Genomic DNA, 15,997 nt, shown 5'->3' with positions numbered 1-15,997 from the left:
CTTTCAGGTAGTGTTGGGTTAAAATCTGCAGCAGAGGTGTAAATTTAATTTTTTATCGGGTGTATTTATAGTCTGTGTTTGGGTGTATTATGCAGATCTCTATGCAGACCGTCATATATGGGTTCCAATCTATCTGGATCACCACTTCATATTATAGTACATGTAAATCAGACATTTTGAATACACCAGAGAGAGTTTAATTATGGAAAAAAAATTACTTATGATTGGATCAAATATATTTACACCATGTGTTCAATTTCTTAGAACAAGAAGATCAATAAAACCTAGAAGAACATAGAAGAACAGTAAAACATAGTTCTTCGATTTCGAAATCAGAAACAGAAATGTGGAAAATGTTCAAGATGAGTAAAACAATAACGTACCTTGAATAATATTTTGTTGATGGTTTCTGCTATTATTCATGACGAGTTCAAATGTCTCTTCAGTTTGGAATGTTGCTCGAAACTTGAGGATTTGTGTTATCTTTGAAGGAGAAGAGGAAGAGTGAGTCATAACGAGCGGTTTTTTTGAAGCGTAATCGTTCGAGTGACGCGCGTGAAATTGACGCTCCATTTAAAGGAAGGGAGTGCGCGTGGATTAAACCTGAGTTGGGCCAACTTGTAAGGATTGTATGCGTTATTTGCTTGTATGTGTAGCGAGGCCCAAATTATAAATAAATGAGACGCATTTTAGAGGAGAAAAAGATGTTGGATGGCAGCATGCAGTGGTTGGAGTGAGGATGATTGTGTTTGAACTTTGAAGCTTTATTCTTATCTTAGCATCTATTACTTTGGTAGTAATTAATTTCCCATCATAGTATTGCTTTAATTAGCGAAGTCAAACTGTGCTGAAAAAGCGATAAAATTTAAGCATATTCGGTATTTAATTAATTAATATAGTATTATTAGTTAAGCAACAAGTGTGAACCCATCCATCATTGTATAACGAAAGGGGATCGTTTCAATTTTTTTTCTTTAATTATTTAATAAAGTATAATTTTTTATTATTTAATATTTTTTTACATATTTTTCTTTAATTTATTTAAAAAATAAAAAATAAAAAATTATACTATATCAAATAATTGAAAAAAAATAAGAAGATTCATTCATTTTAAATAAGAGAACATATATATGCTTTCATCTTTCTTCTATTAATTTTTCCAGTGGTTTATTTTTCTTTTATAGCAATGTTGTCTCTTAATTAGCAAATTATTTATACTAACAAATATATAAGACAAATTAAAATAGTATGCATTTAAATATAAGTCATGCCAATATAATTAAACATATGTACTTTCAATAATCTGCCACTACTTTGAAATTATTTAAGCCCTGGCCTCTAGCTACATTTGACCCTACAAAAAAGCCTTGCAAATCTGTTTTTTTTCTACGGTTTATATAATTAATCTTTCTTTTCACCCAAAAATTGTCCTTCTTGATTATAAACAACTTATAAGATCAAATATTATAATAATAAAATATTTTCGTACCCTCTTGTAGCAAGCTTTCTTTAAATATGAAGCTAATATCATCACTAGGTAATTTTATCATATATCTTTCCGGTAAACTGTTAATTTTATCATCTAATCTCCAAGCTTGCGTCATAAATAGATTGTATTCTTAGCTTGCAGGATAAAATATGATTACATAGATAAGGTAGATGAAATTGGTAATTTGTTTGGCATGTATTTGATGTACTTAAGGAAATTATGCTTAGCTTGTACATTTTTTTTTTCAAAAGTTTGTTAAAACCAATTACAAAGACAACATTGCTAGATTGGTCTTAAATTGAAAAAAAAAAAAAAAGCTATTGAGGTTTGCTCCTTCTTGCGTCTAATACGTCCAAAATAAAGGCCTAATGTAATGATCAACCAAATCTGATCCCAAAATCTTAGTTATTAAATTATAGGAATGATTGAATGAAAATGAATGAATAAATAAATGAAATGCATATATGGACAGTGCATCCCTTGATTGGGATTATGCTGAATTGCTGACATATTTGTATAAGCTATTTAGAATATCTCTATAGTGGTCCATGCTGATGCTGTTGTTTAATTAGGACAAGGCTCTCTCACCTGAATCTCCATTCTCCATGCTGGACCTTGAAGACAAGCAAATGATAATGAAAGATAGAGCCAAATAGGACCATAAAATACCACAACAAAGGAAAAGGGAAAAAAATAAAATATTAAAAGAAAAGACAAAATAAAGCCTCCATATTTGTAATGTATATGCATAAAGAAAAATGGGTTTTTATATGTATTTATTTAAAATATGGTTTGGGTGGAATATGGTGGGAAAATTGATATGGCTTTCTTGGATCCTGCAAGAGACATTGGCACTGTTACACATGACATAATTTTATCAATTTGATTATCATCCAAAGATAAAGGGGGAGCAAGGGAATGATGAAAAGTGGGAGCAAAAAAGAAAAGGTGGAAAAAGAATTCACCAACAAAATTTAAAATAAATAAATAAAGTATATGGGGATTGGATTGATATCAGACAAAGGTAGAATACACTGAGGTGAGAGAAATTGATGACATGATTTTAGGATCTTCATATAATAATAAAGGAGGAACTAATAGTGTTGTTTGTAGAAGCTAAGATGATAATAATGAAGTAGTAGAACAAGTAGAGAAAACTTTGCCACTCTCTCTCTACTATTCTTTTATGTATGTCCACCAACAAAACCCACTGAAGCAAATTATCATGATGAAACTCCCTCTGCACCCTGCACTCCAAAAAAGTGATTGTCTTCCTCATCAAAACCTTCATTCCCTTAAATCTACTACCTCCATAAACACCACCATAACCATATTCTCATCCACAACCTTTTCCAACCCAAAACCATGAAGACACCTTTCTTCTTTTCCTTCTCCCTCTTCTTCTTCTTCTTCTACTGCCACACCCTACTTGTCTTCTCTGCTACCACCTTACCCCTCCAACTCATCTCTCTACTCTCAATAAAATCATCCCTCATAGACCCTAACAACATCCTCCATGATTGGGACCCTTCTTCATCCTTCTCCTCCAACACCGAAAACCAAGACCACCCTATATGGTGTTCATGGACAGGCATCATTTGCCACTCAAAAACATCACAAATCACCACCTTGGACCTCTCAAACCACAACTTCTCAGGCACAATCTCACCCCAAATCAGGTACCTAACTACCCTCAACCACTTGAACCTAAGTCGGAATGTCTTCAGTGGAACCTTCCAAGCTGCAATCTTTGACCTCAGCGAACTCAGGACTTTGGATATCAGTCACAACTCCTTCAACTCAACGTTCCCACCGGGGATATCTAAGCTCAAGTTCTTGAGAGTCTTAAATGCTTACAGCAACAACTTCATTGGACCTCTCCCACAAGAACTCTCCATGCTTCGCTTCCTTGAACACCTCAACCTTGGAGGAAGCTACTTCAATGGCACAATCCCACCAAGTTATGGCTCCTTGGCCAGACTCAACTTCTTATACCTCGCCGGGAACTCATTGGTAGGTCCAATTCCACCGCAATTAGGCTACCTCAGACAGCTACAACACATGGAAATTGGTTACAATCCATTGGAATCACCATTACCAACAGAGTTAGCAATGTTAACAAATCTCAGCTACTTGGACATCTCAAGTACTAACATCACAGGTCCTCTGATTCCAGAACTTGTTGGGAACTTAACAATGCTGGAGACACTGTTGCTGTTCAAGAATAAGTTAACGGGTGAAATCCCAAGAAGCATAGGGAACTTGAAGTTACTGAAAGCTCTTGATTTGTCAGATAACAAGCTCACGGGTTCAATTCCGGAAGAAATCTCAATGCTGAAGGAACTCAACTTCTTGGGCTTGGAACTGAACAATCTAACAGGGTCAATTCCACAAACAGTTGGTGACCTTCCAAACTTGAACTTCCTCCTTCTCTTCAACAACTCACTCACCGGAATTCTTCCTCAGAAGCTCGGCTCCAACGGTTTGTTACAGAAAGTGGATGTTTCAACCAACTTTCTAGAAGGTCCCATTCCTCCAAACCTCTGCAACGGCAACAACCTCAACAGGCTCATCCTCTTCTATAACCGTTTTAACGACTCGCTTCCGAGTTCACTTGTTAACTGTATCTCCCTCTCCAGGGTTCGCATTCAGAATAACCGCTTCAACGGTCAAATTCCGTTAGGTCTTGGTCAACTCCCTAACCTGACGTTCCTTGACATCAGCGACAACGAATTCACCGGGAGAATTCCCGAGGATTTCGGCAATGCCGTAAGGCTTCAGTTCTTGAACATCTCCGGCAACGCGTTTGAGAGCGCGTTGCCGAGCAACATATGGAACTCCACCAGCCTCCAGATCTTCTCCGCTGCGGGTTCCAAGATCACCGGTGAGATTCCCGACTTCGTAGGGTGCAAGAACATATACAGGATCGAGTTGCAGGGGAATTCACTCAACGGAAGCATTCCATGGGATATTGAAAACTGTGAGAAGCTGATTCAGCTGAATCTGAGTAGAAACTCACTCACCGGAATCATTCCATGGGAAATCTCAGCGCTGCCTTCGATCACCTACGTGGATCTCTCGCACAACTCGCTCACCGGAACTATTCCTTCGAACTTCAACAACTGCACCACGCTAGAGAACTTCGACGTCAGTTTCAACTCCCTCACCGGACCTATACCTTCGTCGGGGATCTTCCCGAACCTCCACCAGTCGGAATTCTCCGGCAACCCCGGCCTATGCGGCGGCATGGTCGCGAAGCCATGCGCGGCTGAGACGCTAGGCTCGGAGGACAACCAGGTCGACGGTCGACGACAGCAGCCGAGGAAAACTGCCGGAGCGATCGTGTGGATCGTTGCAGCGGCGTTTGGGATCGGAGTTTTCGTCCTCGTAGCGGGGACACGGTGCTTCCACGCGAATTACGGCCGCCGTTTCGGTAACGACGGACAGGAGATGGGACCGTGGAAGTTAACGGCGTTTCAACGACTGAATTTCACGGCGGAGGATGTGTTAGAGTGTTTGTCGATGTCTGATAAGATCTTAGGGATGGGGTCCACTGGAACGGTTTACAGAGCGGAAATGCCAGGTGGCGACATCATAGCGGTTAAGAAGCTGTGGGGAAAGCAAAAGGAGAATATCCGACGGAGGAGAGGGGTGCTTGCTGAGGTGGAGGTGTTGGGGAACGTGAGGCACAGGAATATAGTGAGGTTGTTAGGGTGCTGCAGCAACAGAGAGTGCACCATGCTGCTTTACGAGTACATGCCCAATGGGAACTTAGATGACTTGTTGCATGGCAAGAACAAGGGTGATAATCTCGTTTCTGATTGGTTCACTAGGTACAAGATTGCCCTTGGTGTGGCGCAGGGGATTTGCTACCTTCACCATGATTGTGATCCTGTTATCGTGCATCGCGATCTAAAACCTAGTAATATATTGCTAGATGCTGACTTGGAGGCCAGGGTGGCGGATTTTGGGGTGGCTAAATTGATCCAGACCGATGAATCCATGTCTGTCATCGCTGGATCATACGGCTACATTGCCCCCGGTGAGTTTCCTAACTGGTCTTCATTATAATCATTACATAACTGAAGTGCATGCTAATTTGTTCATTTTTTATGTTTAGACTTCATTCATTCATTCATGGATAAACTGCTTAATCTTCCTAAATTAAGTGAATAAAAGAAACGTATATAGCGACTAGCGAGTATAGTTTGCTGAATAATAAATTCACTTTGCTAGCTCGAACTAATTTAGTTGAAGTATAGTTTGTCATTTTCAATATTGTGACTTACCTGTTGTATGAGGAGCTCATGGTCCACGAAGAAATAGTATGCATGGATATTAAATGGTGATGGAGTGTGCAAGAAAATGCTCTTATTGGTGGAACTCTTCTATATTGAACACTTTGGAAGAGTATCAAGTAATTAATTGGGAAATTAGCTTGTTAAAATAATTATAAGAGCTATCATACATGCATGTTGACTCTCTGATGAACTAGTAAGTCATATTATAGTATATCTTACTTTATTTTATATAATAACTGCCTTCTTTATTTCTTCCCTCCTTTTTCTCAATTTCTATAAAAATTATTTGTTTCTCTCTCTCTCTCTCTCTTACAATGGTGTGACCACAAGTGTTCAAAGTGAATGTACAAATAGAATGCTTGGTGTGCAATGTGAATGGTGAAGGCAACTTTGGAGGGTGTGGTCAAAATTGGCATGGCAAGGTGGTGCAATGTGGTTGGCAGTGTTATCTAAGAAGAGAGGCGCTTGGGACTTTTCATGACCAATTTCGGTGCATGGGTTCTGAGCACTACTGCGCATGGATAGGCAGCTCTTTTTTTATTTATTTGGTGTTTCACTTTCACACGTTGCTTTTTATCAAAGATCTTCAAATATTAAAGGGGACCACCTAAGAATATTGTCAATTCTCATTAACTCTTTGAATCATGAGGATGTTGACTTTGGTCTTTGTGATTAGGCAATCCCATTAAAGTAATTAACAGCCTCTGGATTTGGACTTAAATGTTTTTTTAATGCTCTTATGTGTTGTCCTGTTCTCATAAAATAAATTAAATTCATAACAAAGTTGTACTTGATTAGAAGGCTAATAGTCTAATAACCCTTTTTTTTTGGGTCTCGTTTTACCTCAGAATACGCCTATACTCTTCAAGTGGATGAAAAGAGTGACATCTACAGCTATGGGGTGGTGTTAATGGAGATCTTAAGTGGAAAACGTTCAGTGGATGCAGAATTTGGAGATGGGAATAGCATTGTCGATTGGGTGAAGTCAAAGATAAAGAGCAAAGATGGGGTTGATGATATATTAGATAAGAATGCAGGTTCAGGGTGTTCCTCAGTGAGGGAAGAGATGATACAAATGCTTAGAATTTCATTGCTTTGCACAAGCAGGAACCCAGCTGATAGGCCTTCAATGAGGGATGTAGTGTTGATGCTTCAAGAAGCCAAGCCCAAAAGGAAGTTGCTGGATCTGGATAGTATTGTTATAGGTCGATGTGGCGGCGGCGGCGGGGACAATGTGGTGGTTGGTGGTGGTGAAATTCCTTTGGCACAAAAGGCCACGGCGGAAAGCTAATTAATGCAATATGTTCATATATGATTTCAATGTTTTTCTCTTTTTATATATTTTTTTCTTTTCCTTTCTTTTTGGTGGGGATTTTTTTCTTATTGTGGGGGGATTGGTATAGGAGAAAGTGATTTTCTATTTTTTAACTTTAAATGGAATTTCAAGTGTTACTTGTCCTTTTTTTTTTTTCTATCTTATTTCGTTTATATATTGTTATGACTCTATTAATATGCCATATGTATAATTAGAGAGTGTGAAGGCTTGGAGCAGTAACCAAATTGGGAACCAGCAATAGCTACTAGTGAGCATGTGAAGATGATAAAAAGAAATATCGAAAAGACAAACAAAGATACAGTTAAAACTGTTTCAATTAATATGGATTTGCATTGAGGACAATGATTCCAAGAAAATAAATTTAAATCGATTGCATATTATGCATATTTTTGGGAGGGGGTGGGGGGAGATAAATACTAACGGTGTCAAATTTATTCCAAAAAATATCAAAATTGAATTCATGAACAAGAGAAAATCGCTATGTATGTAGTATGTGATAATTTTATAGTGTGTTTGGTCTTGTGTTGATTTCAAGTGAAATAAATTTCTTATTAGTTTACTTTAGTTGCATATAATTTAAGTTTGGGTAATGCTAGGGCTAAGACTTTTAAGTTTTAGCATTAAAAATGAAAAAGTTACTCAGTATTGGTACAAATGTAGAAAAAAAATGTATTGATCACTTAAATATTTTTTATTAAGTTATTCCTTTTAAATCTAGCTAAAAATTTATAGTAGTTTACGGCGGAAAAAAAATTCAAGGCTAGGGTATACTTCACAAGGCATGGTGCACAACATACCATAAAACATTAAACAATTTAGATTAATGGACCATCAATAATTTTAAGGTATTTAGTCCAAAATATCATTTTATTAAATATGCAATTCAGTTTTTATATTTTAAACTCTTACAGTTGAGCCTCTAAACTCTCTCTCCCTCTCTCTCTCTCTGTATATAATATAATTGGATTCTCATAGATCAAGAAATGTTAAAAGAAAAATATTCCTAAATATGTTGGGATTTGAAAATAAGCTATTGATAGTTGTGGAAGAAAAGAAGATTAGCAGAGTAAGCAGTTAAATTGGGAAAGGAAGGAGAGAAAACAAAAGGTGATATAGAATTATAGATATTTACATTGTATGAAGTTTAGTTTATTAATAAGGCAAATTTTTGGGTATAGATAGAGGAGACAAATCAACACATGTAAATTTATGCTAAAAGTGTGTGTGAGTGACAAATGTCTCATGAAAGAACAAGATTTGGATTGCAATAATTGTATTAGTACCAGTGTTATCAGTTTTACGCCACTGGAAAGTGTTGTGATTCAAACAAGGTATTTAGATTAATTAATTGGGTTATGTTAGATGTATATTAAAATTAGCTACTAAAGTCATCAACAGGTATAAAGAATCTAGTTTGAAAAACGAACAAGAACAATACTAGGCTTGGGTTTCCCAATTTATTGAACCAGAAAATAGTTTAACCCATTTAATTCCATTAGAAAAAAAAAATCATTTAATTGGGTTTAGTCCTTGGGCTTTCCTATTGTGGTCCCTACTGTTTTCATTATCAATGAAGACGGAACAACTGCTTGCTTAGTTGCTGCTTCTTCATATTTTTAATCTCATATTTTTAATTTGATCACCAAGTCATTTTAGAGAGAGAATTTATTGTTCTTTATTGACAATGTGCTTGTTTGGATGCAACTAAATTAATAAAAAAGATATTTTTTAATAAAAAATGTCTTTTTTTATTTTTTAGTGTGTTTACAAATTTTTAATAATAAAAATGAAAATACTAAAAAATAAAAAAAATTATGAAAAGTTATAATTTATATCTTTTTTTAAAAGATCAATTTTTTTAAAAAAATATATTTTATATATAATAAATAAACAAAAAAATATTTTTATTATATTTTATCCAAACATAATTGATAAATAAAAAAATATTTTTATTCCTAAATGTGTTTTTTCTTCTTATTTTAAGTTTGTTTAGCTAAAATTAAAAAAAAAACAATTTTGTCTCCATAACTTAATAATTCTAACACTCCTTTGAATGTTACACTATATGTGACATTAATGAATAAATATTTAGTTTAATTCATATCTAACTACATTATTATATTTACAAATTAAATTCAACTAATTTATTTTTACTAATTTCGTCCTCATTTAAAAAAATAAATAATTCTTTAAGATATTCTTTTAAATTTCATTATTTTGACCTAAAATCCATATAAAAAACTTTTATTCTCTTTTCAATCTTATTTTAATTCATCATAATTATTCATATAAAATTAAGTTGGATTTGGTGTACAATATAAAATTTTTATTTTTATTCTTTTTTTATTGCTTTTTAAACAAAAGTTTACAAGAATAAAATTACAAACTAAACTGCCTTAGTATTTTTCTTACATTTTTCCATGATTGGGTTTTTTACAGTATATTTGTTCCCTTTGGGTTAACGAGTTTTCACCCACTCTTTGATAATCAAAATGCAATGCACATTTCGCGAGGCCAATTTTTTAACTATACTATATGCATACGAAAAAAAAGGTTATTAAATTATTTAATTTATATTATAAATTAAATAACATATAAATTTATATATAAATATATAATGATCGTGGTTTTATATACACATGTTTTTTATTTTTTATTGAAAAATGAATATTCTCGTTCTCATTATAATTATATTCTATTCTCATTTTTATCACATTCATACAAAAAAAATATAATAGGAAAAAGCTATGCATGATTGCAACAAAACCTATGCATGATTGCAACATTTTTAAAATAGTAATGATATTATGAAAATAATTTTAATGCGAAGTAATTTTATATTTGTATCTAATTATGTAATACTATATCAACAAAAATAATTATCTTTTATATTGATCACATAAATGGACATCTAAAAAAATAGATACGATTACACGTATAAATGTTTTATGATTTTCTCGGTGCTTAAAATCTACATCCACTTATGCCAATATTGGGCTTGGGCTTCCCTATTTGTTGAACCAGAAAATAGTTTAACCCATTTAATCCCATGAGAAAAATAAAATCCATTTAACCCATTTAGTTAAAACAAAAAAGAACTAAAGAATCTAGTTAGAAAAACAAAAAAGAACAATATTGGGCTTGGGCTTCCCTATTTATTGAACCAGAAAATAGTTTAACCCATTTAATCCCATGAGAAAAACAAAATCCATTTAATTGGGCTTAGTCCTTGGGCTTCCTTATTTGTGGTCCCTACTGTTTTCATTATCAATGAAGACGGAACAACTGCTTGTTTAGTTGCTGCTTCTTCTTTGCTTCTTTATTTTTTTCCAATTTTATTTATTTTTTCACAGTTACGCTTGCCGCATGGATTTCCCGTAGATAATAATGATTTGATTTCAATATTTTGGTTATTTTCTTTTTTAAAATCTCATTTATTCTTTTGGTTCGCCTTTGTAGTTGCATGTGTTAATCAACCGCTATCTCCATCGCTTGTTGCTTCTGCACTTTCATGTTCTTGCGCTGTAAGTATCATCATTATTCTAATGCATCTAGTTTTTGCAACAAATAATTTTTCTCTTCTGACTCTGTGGATCAAGAATTTGTTGTTGTGAATGTTGCTTCATCTTTGTTCTGATTTATCCAATATGTACAATATAGGGTTTGCACATAATTTGATATGGAGCAAGTTTCACTCTTTCATTTCATGAAGAAGTTGATTCATGGTTATTCTTATCTTCAAGTAAGTTCATTATTTCTATTTTGATTGAGGTAATAAATGGTTTATCCAGGTACAGGTTGCTGGTTGTTCTGTACCAAGTTCTTTGTGCTTAACAATTTTCTTGATTCAATATGTTTGATATATCAAGTATAAGTATGTGTTATTAAGCCATTTGATTATTGAAGATGTTCATGCTCCATTTTTCTCTATGGTCCATTTTTGGCCATGTTGCATACTTGATTTTGGAAGATACTTGCCTGTTTGGAATGAAGGGGGATCGTTTTCTGATTTCTTCTGCTACGAACGTAAGATAAGCACAAGGAGTTAAATGTTTTAATTGGAACTGTTTTTTAGTTATTCTGTATTTTGTTTGGATTTTTGCTACTTGGATTAAATTTTGGTACTTTAGCGTGAATGGGGAATAGAGGCATTTATTCCTGATATTTGTTGATTATAGTTTTAGGAGGCAATGGCTCATCTAGTTGGAAGTCTTACACTTCATTATTCTTATCCTGAGACAACTTATGATTTAAAAGATCACAAATTGGGGGATCTATGTTTCATATATATATGCTCGTGATTTGTGAATGTGTCTTAAGTGTTTTAGTGAGAGAATTTGAATGATTTTCTCGGTGCTTAAAATCTACATCCACTTATGCCAATATTGGGCTTGGGCTTCCCTATTTGTTGAACCAGAAAATAGTTTAACCCATTTAATCCCATAAGAAAAACAAAATCCATTTAACCCATTTAGTTAAAACAAAAAAGAACTAAAGAATCTAGTTAGAAAAACAAAAAAGAACAATATTGGGCTTGGACTTCCCTATTTATTGAACCAAAAAATAGTTTAACCCATTTAATCCCATGAGAAAAACAAAATCCATTTAATTGGGCTTAGTCCTTGGGCTTCCCTATTTGTGGTCCCTACTGTTTTCATTATCAATGAAGACGGAACAACTGCTTGCTTAGTTGCTGCGTCTTCTTTGCTTCTATATTTTTTTCCAATTTTATTTATTTTTTCACAGTTACGCTGTCCGCATGGATTTCCCGTAGATAATAATAATTTGATTTCAATATTTTGGTTATTTTCTTTTTTAAAATCTCATTTATTCTTTTGGTTCGCCTTTGTAGTTGCATGTGTTAATCAACCGCTATCTCCATCGCTTGTTGCTTCTGCACTTTCATGTTCTTGCGCTGTAAGTATCATCATTATTCTAATGCATCTAGTTTTTGCAACAAATAATTTTTCTCTTCTGACTCTGTGGATCAAGAATTTGTTGTTGTGAATGTTGCTTCATCTTTGTTCTGATTTATCCAATATGTACAATATAGGGTTTGCACATAATTTGATATGGAGCAAGTTTCACTCTTTCATTTCATGAAGAAGTTGATTCATGGTTATTCTTATCTTCAAGTAAGTTCATTATTTCTATTTTGATTGAGGTAATAAATGGTTTATCCAGGTACAGGTTGCTGGTTGTTCTGTACCAAGTTCTTTGTGCTTAACAATTTTCTTGATTCAATATGTTTGATATATCAAGTATAAGTATGTGTTATTAAGCCATTTGATTATTGAAGATGTTCATGCTCCATTTTTCTCTATGGTCTATTTTTGGCCATGTTGCATACTTGATTTTGGAAGATACTTGCCTGTTTGGAATGAAGGGGGATCGTTTTCTGATTTCTTCTGCTACGAACGTAAGATAAGCATAAGGAGTTAAATGTTTTAATTGGAACTGTTTTTTAGTTATTCTGTATTTTATTTGGACTTTTGCTACTTGGATTAAATTTTGGTACTTTAGCGTGAATGGGGAATAGAGGCATTTATTCCTGATATTTGTTGATTATAGTTTTAGGAGGCAATGGCTCATCTAGTTGGAAGTCTTACACTTTATTATTCTTATCCTGAGACAACTTATGATTTAAAAGATCACAAATTGGGGGATCTATGTTTCATATATATATGCTCGTGATTTGTGAATGTGTCTTAAGTGTTTTAGTGAGAGAATTTGAATGATTTTCTCGGTGCTTAAAATCTACATCCACTTATGCCAATATTGGGCTTGGGCTTCCCTATTTGTTGAACCAGAAAATAGTTTAACCCATTTAATCCCATAAGAAAAACAAAATCCATTTAACCCATTTAGTTAAAACAAAAAAGAACTAAAGAATCTAGTTAGAAAAACAAAAAAGAACAATATTGGGCTTGGACTTCCCTATTTATTGAACCACAAAATAGTTTAACCCATTTAATCCCGTGAGAAAAACAAAATCCATTTAATTGGGCTTAGTCCTTGGGCTTCCCTATTTGTGGTCCCTACTGTTTTCATTATCAATGAAGCCGGAACAACTGCTTGCTTAGTTGCTGCGTCTTCTTTGCTTCTATATTTTTTTCCAATTTTATTTATTTTTTCACAGTTACGCTTGCCGCATGGATTTTCCGTAGATAATAATGATTTGATTTCAATATTTTGGTTATTTTCTTTTTTAAAATCTCATTTATTCTTTTGGTTCGCCTTTGTAGTTGCATGTGTTAATCAACCGCTATCTCCATCGCTTGTTGCTTCTGCACTTTCATGTTCTTGCGCTGTAAGTATCATCATTATTCTAATGCATCTAGTTTTTGCAACAAATAATTTTTCTCTTCTGACTCTGTGGATCAAGAATTTGTTGTTGTGAATGTTGCTTCATCTTTGTTCTGATTTATCCAATATGTACAATATAGGGTTTGCACATAATTTGATATGGGGCAAGTTTCACTCTTTCATTTCATGAAGAAGTTGATTCATGGTTATTCTTATCTTCAAGTAAGTTCATTATTTCTATTTTGATTGAGGTAATAAATGGTTTATCCAGGTACAGGTTGCTGGTTGTTCTGTACCAAGTTCTTTGTGCTTAACAATTTTCTTGATTCAATATGTTTGATATATCAAGTATAAGTATGTGTTATTAAGCCATTTGATTATTGAAGATGTTCATGCTCCATTTTTCTCTATGGTCCATTTTTGGCCATGTTGCATACTTGATTTTGGAAGATACTTGCCTGTTTGGAATGAAGGGGGATCGTTTTCTGATTTCTTCTGCTACGAACGTAAGATAAGCACAAGGAGTTAAATGTTTTAATTGGAACTGTTTTTTAGTTATTCTGTATTTTGTTTGGATTTTTGCTACTTGGATTAAATTTTGGTACTTTAGCGTGAATGGGGAATAGAGGCATTTATTCCTGATATTTGTTGATTATAGTTTTAGGAGGCAATGGCTCATCTAGTTGGAAGTCTTACACTTCATTATTCTTATCCTGAGACAACTTATGATTTAAAAGATCACAAATTGGGGGATCTATGTTTCATATATATATGCTCGTGATTTGTGAATGTGTCTTAAGTGTTTTAGTGAGAGAATTTGAATGATTTTCTCGGTGCTTAAAATCTACATCCACTTATGCCAATATTGGGCTTGGGCTTCCCTATTTGTTGAACCAGAAAATAGTTTAACCCATTTAATCCCATAAGAAAAACAAAATCCATTTAACCCATTTAGTTAAAACAAAAAAGAACTAAAGAATCTAGTTAGAAAAACAAAAAAGAACAATATTGGGCTTGGACTTCCCTATTTATTGAACCAAAAAATAGTTTAACCCATTTAATCCCATGAGAAAAACAAAATCCATTTAATTGGGCTTAGTCCTTGGGCTTTCCTATTTGTGGTCCCTATTGTTTTCATTATCAATGAAGAGGGAACAACTGCTTGCTTAGTTGCTGCTTCTTCTTTGCTTCTTTATTTTTTTCCAATTTTATTTATTTTTTCACAGTTACGCTTGCCGCATGGATTTCCCGTAGGTAATAATGATTTGATTTCAATATTTTGGTTATTTTCTTTTTTAAAATCTCATTTATTCTTTTGGTTCGCCTTTGTAGTTGCATGTGTTAATCAACCGCCCATCGCTTGTTGCTTCTGCACTTTCATGTTCTTGCGCTGTAAGTATCCTCATTATTCTAATGCATCTAGTTTTTGCAGCAAATAATTTTTCTCTTCTGACTCTGTGGATCAAGAATTTGTTGTTGTGAATGTTGCTTCATCTTTGTTCTGATTTATCCAATATGTACAATATAGGGTTTGCACATAATTTGATATGGAGCAAGTTTCACTCTTTCATTTCATGAAGAAGTTGATTCATGGTTATTCTTATCTTCAAGTAAGTTCATTATTTCTATTTTGATTGAGGTAATAAATGGTTTATCCAGGTACAGGTTGCTGGTTGTTCTGTACCAAGTTCTTTGTGCTTAACAATTTTCTTGATTCAATATGTTTGATATATCAAGTATAAGTATGTGTTATTAAGCCATTTGATTATTGAAGATGTTCATGCTCCATTTTTCTCTATGGTCCATTTTTGGCCATGTTGCATACTTGATTTTGGAAGATACTTGGCTGTTTGGAATGAAGGGGGATCGTTTTCTGATTTCTTCTGCTACGAACGTAAGATAAGCACAAGGAGTTAAATGTTTTAATTGGAACTGTTTTTTAGTTATTCTGTATTTTGTTTGGATTTTTGCTACTTGGATTAAATTTTGGTACTTTAGCGTGAATGGGGAATAGAGGCATTTATTCCTGATATTTGTTGATTATAGTTTTAGGAGGCAATGGCTCATCTAGTTGGAAGTCTTACACTTCATTATTCTTATCCTGAGACAACTTATGATTTAAAAGATCACAAATTGGGGGATCTATGTTTCATATATATATGCTCGTGATTTGTGAATGTGTCTTAAGTGTTTTAGTGAGAGAATTTGAATGATTTTCTCGGTGCTTAAAATCTACATCCACTTATGCCAATATTGGGCTTGGGCTTCCCTATTTGTTGAACCAGAAAATAGTTTAACCCATTTAATCCCATAAGAAAAACAAAATCCATTTAACCCATTTAGTTAAAACAAAAAAGAACTAAAGAATCTAGTTAGAAAAACAAAAAAGAACAATATTGGGCTTGGACTTCCCTATTTATTGAACCAAAAAATAGTTTAACCCATTTAATCCCATGAGAAAAACAAAATCCATTTAATTGGGCTTAGTCCTTGGGCTTCCCTATTTGTGGTCCCTACTGTTTTCATTATCAATGAAGACGGAACAACTGCTTGCTTAGTTGCTGC

At 33.9% G+C, this 15,997-nt stretch overlaps 2 protein-coding genes across 2 annotated transcripts in view; both read left to right on the top strand.

Annotated features, from left to right (window-relative positions):
- Positions 1-2,591: 2,591 nt before the first annotated feature.
- Positions 2,592-7,248, top strand: LOC107495590 (leucine-rich repeat receptor-like protein kinase TDR). The gene is made up of 2 exons (XM_016116743.3): positions 2,592-5,531; positions 6,639-7,248. Exons 1-2 carry the CDS (start codon positions 2,855-2,857, stop codon positions 7,079-7,081), a joined length of 3,120 nt encoding a protein of 1,039 aa, XP_015972229.1. The 5' UTR covers positions 2,592-2,854; the 3' UTR covers positions 7,082-7,248.
- A 7,778-nt stretch (positions 7,249-15,026) lies between these two features.
- The window catches only part of LOC107495573 (structural maintenance of chromosomes protein 6B), a 67,321-nt gene continuing 66,350 nt past the window's right edge, over positions 15,027-15,997 (top strand). Inside the window, exon 1 of the mRNA XM_016116719.3 lies at positions 15,027-15,042. The gene's annotated coding sequence lies outside the window, so the exon portion shown is untranslated. The remainder of the gene's footprint in view (positions 15,043-15,997) is intronic.

The sequence above is a fragment of the Arachis duranensis genome, chromosome 3 (genome assembly GCF_000817695.3).
Source record: "Arachis duranensis cultivar V14167 chromosome 3, aradu.V14167.gnm2.J7QH, whole genome shotgun sequence".
In the NCBI taxonomy this organism is placed as follows: domain Eukaryota; kingdom Viridiplantae; phylum Streptophyta; class Magnoliopsida; order Fabales; family Fabaceae; genus Arachis; species Arachis duranensis.
This window is presented reverse-complemented; position numbering and strand designations above follow the sequence as displayed.

Excerpts from the sequence above, each read along its gene's own strand:
- LOC107495590 (XM_016116743.3), top strand. The coding sequence starts at position 2,855 with ATGAAGACACCTTTCTTCTTTTCCTTCTCCCTCTTCTTCTTCTTCTTC. Across the intron at positions 5,532-6,638 it reads ATACGGCTACATTGCCCCCG|AATACGCCTATACTCTTCAA; the intron begins GTGAGTTTCCTA and ends GTTTTACCTCAG.